We start from the raw sequence: 9,275 nt of genomic DNA, 5'->3' as shown, positions 1-9,275 counted from the left end.
TGGGGTCCTGAAGTAAAGGAGATGAGAAACTAAGAGAGAGAGACAGAGAGAGACACTAAGAGAGAGAGACAGAGAGAGACACTAAGAGAGAGAGACAGAGAGAGACACTAAGAGAGAGAGACAGAGAGAGACACTAAGAGAGAGAGACAGAGAGAGACACTAAGAGAGAGAGACAGAGAGAGACACTAAGAGAGAGAGACAGAGAGAGACACTAAGAGAGAGAGACAGAGAGAGACACTAAGAGAGAGAGACAGAGAGAGACATTAAGAGAGAGAGACAGAGAGAGATGGAATGACAGATCCAAGCGGGTGAGTGAAACAGACACCTTTTTAAGACGACCAATTTCCCCAGAACCTGTGTAGTGAGAGTTTCATCTGTGCAAAGTCAAAACAGCCTTTAAAGTACTTTCCGATACTTTACTGTACTTTGCCTGTGAAGTCAAGTACCCCGTTAAAGGTAGCATTTAGAACCAGGCTGTGAGAGGGAGCTTGGTAGGAGGGTACCCAGGAAAGGTGAGCCCTGGCTGGGGAGGGCTTTCAGCCACATGCCCCTACTCTGCCAGGAGTTCACCACACTGGGGTTGGAGTTTCAACACAGGTACTGTACTGCGTCTGAACTGGACAGGCATAATCAGGGTTTCAACTGTGTTTGCGTGTGTTTGTACGTGCATGTGTGTTTGCATATCTGCATACGCACACTTTCCAGTATCTGTTTGTTTTTTGTCTGTGTGCGCGTTTTGATCATCCTGTATTGTCAGTGCCATGGACGTGTGTTGACTGGAGGTTATGAGTCTCCTGTGTTCACCAGAGCAGCTGTGTTTGGTGCTGTGTGCAGCATGACAGCTGTGTTTGGTGCTGTGTGCAGCATGACAGCTGTGTTTGGTGCTGTGTGCAGCATGACAGCTGTGTTTGGTGCTGTGTGCAGCATGACAGCTGTGTTTGGTGCTGTGTGCAGCATGACAGCTGTGTTTGGTGCTGTGTGCAGCATGGCAGCTGTGTTTGGTGCTGTGTGCAGCATGACAGCTGTGTTTGGTGCTGTGTGCAGCATGACAGCTGTGTTTGGTGCTGTGTGCAGCATGGCAGCTGTGTTTGGTGTGGTGTACAGCATGACAGCTGTGTTTGGGGCTGTGTACAGCATGACAGCTGTGTTTGGGGCTGTGTGCAGCATGACAGCTGTGTTTGGTGCTGTGTACAGCATGGCAGCTGTGTTTGGTGCTGTGTACAGCATGGCAGCTGTGTTTGGTGCTGTGTACAGCATGACAGCTGTGTTTGGTGCTGTGTGCAGCATGGCAGCTGTGTTTGGGGCTGTGTACAGCATGGCAGCTGTGTTTGGTGCTGTGTACAGCATGGCAGCTGTGTTTGGTGCTGTGTACAGCATGGCAGCTGTGTTTGGTGCTGTGTACAGCATGACAGCTGTGTTTGGTGCTGTGTACAGCATGGCAGCTGTGTTTGGTGCTGTGTACAGCATGACAGCTGTGTTTGGGGCTGTGTGCAGCATGACAGCTGTGTTTGGTGCTGTGTACAGCATGACAGCTGTGTTTGGGGCTGTGTGCAGCATGACAGCTGTGTTTGGTGTGGTGTACAGCATGGCAGCTGTGTTTGGTGCTGTGTGCAGCATGGCAGCTGTGTTTGGTGCTGTGTACAGCATGACAGCTGTGTTTGGGGCTGTGTGCAGAATGGCAGCTGTGTTTGGTGCTGTGTACAGCATGGCAGCTGTGTGCAGCATGACAGCTGTGTACAGCATGACAGCTGTGTTTGGTGCTGTGTACAGCATGGCAGCTGTGTGCAGCATGACAGCTGTGTGCAGCATGGAAGCGTTCCAGTGTTTACTCAGTGTTGAGTGACATGGAGCCAAACATCAATAAGCACTGAAGTCTCGGTAATAATCTGTTGATTTGAGCTCTCAAGTATGTAAGCCTCCCTGCCTGGAGCTTGAGTGAACCTCTGAAGACACTCTGGCTTTGCATCCCCCCCAGCTCAGGCTGAGCCCGCCTGCGTTGATCTGGCTCTGTTTTAGACAAAGCAAAAGACATGGAGTGGATGTCCGTTCTCCAGTTCATCCATCGTCTCAGACGATCATCTATCACAAGCTGCTCTAGCACGGGGGTGGCCGGGGGGGGGGGGGTGGCCGGGGGGGGCACCGTCTGACAGAGCAGATCCTCTGTCCTCACCTCTCGCTCCCTGCCAGAGAGCTCTGCCAGCGCTCGCCCATCAGTTATATACACTGGAGGAGATGAGCTTTCCTTCACGACCACTCTTCTCTCTCCCATCCCATCTTCTGATGGGTCCCAGGGCACCCATCAGAAGTGTGTGTGTGTAGGATCGTGCCAAGTTAGTGTGTGTTTTGTAAGTAATAGTGATGAATGACACTCTGTGGAGGACACTTATTGATCTGTTTTGCTCTGCGCTGTCAAGCTCTCTGTTTCAGCTCTGGTAAGACCAGGGGTTCATTTGATGTGTCTCCAGGACCTCTGCTTTACTGGGTAGGGGCGGGATGGTTGGACTGTTGGTCTGACTGCTGAATGTGATATCAGATCATGGATGTTGACATTTTGATGTTTAATATCAATGATTTACTAGTATACTGCTGTGGTCCCAGACTGTGGGATAGAGAGAGATAGTGTGTGCGTGTGCCATTTTGACTGGCTTCAGCAAAGGTTAATCCACCTCACACTATTGCAGCTTTATGTCTGTTTGTGTCTCCTGGTTGGTGTCTTAGGTTTCCCCTATCTAAAGACCAAACATGAATGGAAGCACGATTATACCTAGATCTTCTGTTTGACCTAATTCCAGTTGACCTAAAGTTTAGTCCAGTCAACCTGATCCATGATCCAATTTACCACTATTCACCCCAAATAGGCCCCTTAGAAGCCTGGGCCCACGGTTCTATTCTCCCCCCCATCCTCACCCTCCTTACCTGGGCTTAGCCACTATCCACTGCCTCCCGCTGGGGGTCTACCCCAAATCTGATTATTGTAATCCCTCTATGGGGTACGGTGTTGGGGGTTGGAGAACTGGGGCAGGTGGCTCCTGATGGGGGGGTCTTAAGTAGCTGGCCATGCTGGTGGATGCTGAGGAATCTCTCTTTACTTGGGAAGACAACAAGGGAAGCTTGGTTAGAAAAATATTTGCATGACCATTTAAAGAACATTACCAGACTGTCCTGTGGCAGTCTGTAGTTGCCTGAGAGTTTATGGTTGATGTTTGTGTACTTCCAGTCCAGTCTGTCTGTTGGGAAGTGTTTTTGACGATGATGATTATTTTGTTGTTGTTGTTGTTGTTGTTGTTGTTGTGGTCAGCCTAATGTTGTTTGTGTCCTCCTCTAGATGAGATCATGCAGCAGGAGAGCAGTCCTCTATGTGCCGCTGACATCACTCCTGACCTCAGGAAGCAGTTTGCCTTCCTCTCAGGTTAGACTTCCTGTCTGTCTGAACACTGTCTGTCTGTCTGTCTGAACTCTGTCTGTCTGTCTGAACACTGTCTGAACACTGAAGCAGTTTGCCTTCCTCTCAGGTTAGACTTCCTGTCTGTCTGAACACTGTCTGTCTGTCTGTCTGAACTCTGTCTGTCTGTCTGAAATCTGTCTGAAGACTGAAGCAGTTTGCCTTCCTCTCAGGTTAGACTTCCTGTCTGTCTGAACACTGTCTGTCTGTCTGTCTGAACTCTGTCTGTCTGTCTGAAATCTGTCTGAAGACTGAAGCAGTTTGCCTTCCTCTCAGGTTAGACTTCCTGTCTGTCTGAACACTGTCTGTCTGTCTGAACACTTTCTGTCTGTGTCTCAGTTATGTGCAGCGTGACGTCTCCTACCATGCTAAACAGCCAGTGAACCAGAAGAATTTGCTATTCAAATATTTCCATCCTCTACCTGCCTTCCTCCTCATCATTTGTTTATGACGGGGTTAGTCGGGGCCAAACACACCAATCTCCTTTCTGTTAGTGTGTGTGTGTGTGGTGTGTGGTGTGGGAGGGGTAAATACAGTGCCAATCAACCCTTCTTTTCTGTTCAATAACAACCATAAGTCTCCTGCTGTGAGTCCACCACGTGGACACACACTGTTCTGCAGTAGGTGGTGTGTCGTCTTGTCAAGCGCCCACTGCATTCACCTCATCATGTAGAGAGCCCCTGACACACACACACACACACCTGTGCACACACACACCTGTGCATACACACATCCACGCCCACAAACACAGACTGCCCCCTGTCTCTTAGTCTCTGTTTTGGCATGCTAGGTGACCTTGGTCTTTCAGAGATACTGGATGTATTCTGCCTCTTGGCGTCCATTTTGCAGCCTCTCCCCTCATGAGCTGAATAAAACACACACAACCAAACGATGACTGCACAGTTCCTGTTGCTATAGCGACAATGAGAAAGGGAAAAGCAGACAGATTGATATTCTGATCACATGGGCTGACAGAGCAGCTGCTACCCCCAGAGAGAGAGAGAGAGAGAGAGAGAGAGAGAGAGAGAGAGAGAGAGAGACAGAGAGGGAGAGACAGAGAGGGAGAGACGGAGAGGGAGAGACGGAGAGGGAGAGACGGAGAGGGAGAGACGGAGACGGAGAGGGAGAGACGGAGAGGGAGAGGGAGAGAGGGGGAGAGAGAGGGAGAGAGGGGGAGAGAGAGGGAGAGAGAGGGAGAGAGAGGGAGAGAGAGGGAGAGAGAGGGAGAGAGAGGGAGAGAGAGGGAAACGCCATTGAATGGGTAAGAGGTCATTGGATAGAGCATATGACTGCAGACCAATACCTACCATAGGTTCAAATCCCCCCTATGTACATTGATTTGGATGAAATAGAACAGTTCATATATATTTGTGAGACCACTGCAGGAAGTACAGTATTTCCTGCTCTGTGTTTATCCCAGACTGTCTCTCTGGCGCCCCTGTGTGGCGTGTAGCTGGATCAAAACATTGTCACAACACTAACCGCATAGCTTTGCATCCTGAGACCATGAACATGGAGTGAAGTACCAGCCCTTTAAATGGCTGCCTTCTGTCTGAACCCTATTTCCCAGGGGGCCGAGGACAGAACGGCAGCCCCATCATCGTGTTCCCAGAGTTCCCTGCTTTCGGTGAGATCCAGGAGAGAGAGTTCCACAACGTGCTCACCTACCTGACCAGCGTCCCCAGGTGAGATTCCACCCCAGACACACTCACCCCCCCCCCCTCCCGCCACACACTCCTCTCCTTCTCTGGCCTCCTGTGTTCTTCTGCACCCCTCTCTTTCTACCCCTCTCTTTCTACCCCTCTCTTTCTACCCCTCTCTTTCTACCCCTCTCTTTCTACCCCTCTCTTTCTACCCCTCTCTTTCTACCCCTCTCTTTCTACATCCCTCACAAAACCACCCCCCCCTGTGTCTCCAAGCAGTGTGCATGTATTATTCACAGCTTACTATAAACTGTGAGGACCGCAGTCTGTTCTATTTAAAGCCAGAGAGATAGAGGGAGGGAAGCGGGGATACAGGTTCCTCATAGAAGCAAGCAAAAATCCATATTGTATCCTGCTTCTCTGACGAATATGGAATGTATTACAAATGATTCGCTGAAAGTGTTTGCAGTTAGTATTCCCATTCACAGTGTTCACCCTCTGAAATCGACTCATTGAGGAGCACACTTTTCATGGTATCCTTCAGGTTTCTACCTCTCTGTCACAGTCGTTAACTAGTCTGTATGTTTACTCAGTTCCTTTGTGCAGGGTCCACATCTCACCTGTAGGGGGCAATAGACCCCTACTTCATTCTGTCTAGCAATCCTTAGTTGAAGGGATAATGGCTGTTCTGCGTGATTTCATCTAATGTCATATTTTCACAATGCCTACGTGTGAGTCCTGTGTGTGTGTGTATCCTTTGTGTGTGTGTGTTATGACTAATGATTAAATGAATGTAATGTGTGTGTTCTAAACTTGTGTGTGTGTGGTGCTTCATAGAGAGGCTGTAGACGAAAGGGGGGCAGGGTTTGTCGTAATGCTGCTCTGCTAATTAGCTGGCCGAGGCTGTAACAAGGGCTTTATCAGGCCCCTGCACAGTGCCTTTGTGTGGGAGAGAAGAGGGGGGAGGGTAAACCTGGAGAGGACAAACCCCCGAACCCTCTCCTCAGACTCCCCCTTTTCTCTCTCTTTGATCTCCTTGAACTTCCCGTCTGACAGTTTTTATTTTGATTTTTGATGATGTCTCGTCTTGCAGTCTTTCTCACCACTGTCCTACTTCTCTTTCATTCCTTTTTTCATCCTCTCTCTCTTTCCATCACTCCTCTCTCTCCATCCCTGCTCTCTCTATCCCTCCTCTCTCCATCCCTCCTCTCTCTCCATCCCTCCTCTCTCCCGATCCCTCCTCCTCTCTTCATCCCTCCTCTCTCTCCATCCCTCCTCTCTCTCTATCCCTCCTCTCTCTCCATCCCTCCTCTCTCTCCATCCCTCCTCTCTCTCCATCCCTCCTCTCTCCATCCCTCCTCTCTCTCCATCCCTCCTCTCTCCATCCCTCCTCTCTCCATCCCTCCTCTCTCTCCATCCCTCCTCTCTCCATCCCTCCTCTCTCTCCATCCCTCCTCTCTCTCCATCCCTCCTCTCTCCATCCCTCCTCTCTCCATCCCTCCTCTCTCCATCCCTCCTCTCTCCATCCCTCCTCTCTCCATCCCTCCTCTCTCCATCCCTCCTCTCTCCATCCCTCCTCTCTCTCCATCCCTCCTCTCTCCATCCCTCCTCTCTCCATCCCTCCTCTCTCCATCCCTCCTCTCTCCATCCCTCCTCTCTCTCCATCCCTCCTCTCTCCATCCCTCCTCTCTCCATCCCTCCTCTCTCTCCATCCCTCCTCTCTCCATCCCTCCTCTCTCTCCATCCCTCCTCTCTCCATCCCTCCTCTCTCCATCCCTCCTCTCTCTCCATCCCTCCTCTCTCTCCATCCCTCCTCTCTCTCCATCCCTCCTTCTGGTCGCGTCTGTCTGGATCACTCTTCGTACTTCTAAAATAGAAACAGCAAAGTGTTGGCTGTTTAGGTTTGAATAATGCATGCAGACAGCTGAGATGTGTGTGTGTGTGTGTGTGTGTGTGCGCCCGCTAATGCATGCCTGCATTTGTGTGCCACTACTCTGCATTTACATAAATGACAATGGATAAATGACTATCTGTTACATTAAGTCCTTACCTTTAGGACTTTTAAATGTCTTCTTAGCTTGGGTTCAACATGGTGTGTGTGTGTTGCTCACCTTATGGAGGGTGGAACAGACAGGCCCTGAGGGGGAATCTGCTCTCAAAACCTCTACAGTTGGTCAGGTGCTACCGCAAGGACACACACACACACACACTCCACCAGAAAGAGCATGTGAGGATGTGTGTGTCAGTGTCTGTGTGTACGCGCACCAACGTGATCTTGAATAATAAATAATTAAATGGTTTTCCCAGATCCAAACTTCAAAATATCACAAACTTCTATGCATATTGGCCATTTTTCTTTTATCACCACAACTGAGTTTTGAAAGTATTAAATTTGTATTCTGTCCTCAGTGATTCAAAGCTTTAAAAGGGGGACTGTGGGGTTGTTGAATTTTCCAGTTCCAAATGCCTTAGAAGGTATTCCCAAAGTGCAATCAATTTCCCCTCTCCCAGTCTTCTAACGAGGCGTGGAATCTGTCTCTCCTAATCCTGTTTCCCCTCTGCTGGGAGAAGCCTGCCCAGCCTCTGGAACACAACACACACTCACTAAATGAATTAGCCACGTCCTTTGGTGGACTGTGTGTGTTCGGGTGTGTTCTCTGCCTCCCTTCATTTATGAATAAATGTGTTGGTTTAACCCAGACTGAGTTGTTGGGGCATCACTAGAATATATGACCCGAGTCTTGAGAGCTTTCCTTTTGTTGTTGATTTAAATGTCATTTAGCCTCTACCTCCAGGCTGTTATTATAGCGGTCGTCATAGCAGCGGTATGAGTGAACTCCTCTAAGACAGAGCCCAGGGCTCAACGCAGTAGAAAAACCAATTATTTAGACTCCCCTCTGGTATCTTACTTGCTCACTAATCAAGCAGCACCTCCATGAATATGTAGATTGATTCAATTTCACACTGTTGTTCCTAAGAAGGCGAGACTGACTGTATCCATTTACCTGAGCCAATCGCGTAATGTACGCAGATTTGAAACATTTGGTTAACTAATTCTAGTGATTCGCTTGATTTGGTTTTCCTTTGACAGTCATTTTAAATGTCCCTTTATTACACTATATGATATCACACTGTTTCATTAGAAACAGTGACATTTTGTTCTGTATTATTTTCATTCATACAGACTCTAAACCAGGGCTGTGTGTTAGTGTAAAACACTATGAGAAAACAGCAGTAGCCAATCATCTTCCGGGCATGTGGTCTTTGTGTTTGATGCTTCAATTTATGTGTGTGTGTGTGTGTGTCCTGATCTGGTTCCCTCCTTTCAGCAGCTCTCAGAAAGGCCATCAGTACTGAAACCCATCCCTCCTTCTCTCTCCTCTTTTCATATCCATGTCCTCTCTCTCTCTCTCTCTCTCTCTCTCTCTCTCTCTCTCTCTCTCTCTCTCTCTCAGGTCTATGTAAGGTCTGAATGCTTGAACGGTTAGAAGAGACTAAATGAGGGAGAGAGAGAAGGAGAGAGAGAGAAACAAACATTCTGATATGGTAACATGGGAGGATGACAGATGGATGGGTATAGGAGATGGCTGACAAAGCTTGGGTGATGAAGCACCTCTATTACACAATGCTGTAGAGAGAGAGGGAATAAGAGAGAATGAAAGAGACAGGATGACACAGCTAATTAGAGGAATACAGAGACAGACAGACATATAAAACTTGCATGATAGAGGAAAGGATGGATGGAGAAAGAGAGAGAGATAGAGAGAGAGAGCGGGCAGTGGACTGTGCCATCCATCCACGTTCACCAAACCTCCTAGCCTGCTGACTGGCCACCAGAGCCGTCCGTCACGTCACAGCTGTGCTCTGATAGGCCGGTGGTACAGCAGCACCCGGTGTGCGATTGGTGGAGGGGTGAGCGTGGTGCTGAGACTGAGAGTGGATGCTGTGGGGATCCATTCAGTTTGCTCCCCTCCTGCAGAGCACAGGGATAGTGTCTGCTCTGGGACAACTCCTCCCCTCCTCTTATTTACAAGAGGCTGCATGTGACTGTGCTTGGGTCTGGGTTTGTGTGGAGTAGCACAGCTGTTTGGATTAACTAGCGAAGGGAGACAATCTACAACGTCCGTCTGCTATTGTGGAGGGTGTATATATGTGTAAGTGTATACGTGTGTGTCTGTGTGTTGAGCCTG

General features: G+C 49.0%; 1 protein-coding gene across 1 annotated transcript in view; it reads left to right on the top strand.

Moving 5' to 3' along the window:
* The first annotated feature begins 544 nt into the window (after window positions 1–544).
* The window catches only part of mcf2lb (mcf.2 cell line derived transforming sequence-like b), a 24,784-nt gene continuing 16,053 nt past the window's right edge, over window positions 545–9,275 (top strand). Inside the window, exons 1-4 of the mRNA XM_084688455.1 lie at window positions 545–597; window positions 808–1,757; window positions 3,326–3,409; window positions 5,013–5,127. Of these exons, the coding sequence (XP_084544581.1) occupies window positions 545–597; window positions 808–1,757; window positions 3,326–3,409; window positions 5,013–5,127 (1,202 nt within the window). The remainder of the gene's footprint in view (window positions 598–807; window positions 1,758–3,325; window positions 3,410–5,012; window positions 5,128–9,275) is intronic.

Source organism: Hypomesus nipponensis, chromosome 23, assembly GCF_054491055.1.
Source record: "Hypomesus nipponensis isolate SF chromosome 23, ASM5449105v1, whole genome shotgun sequence".
Lineage (NCBI taxonomy): Eukaryota > Metazoa > Chordata > Actinopteri > Osmeriformes > Osmeridae > Hypomesus > Hypomesus nipponensis.
Note: the sequence above shows the minus strand (reverse complement) of the source record. Positions and strands in the feature narration are given on the sequence as shown.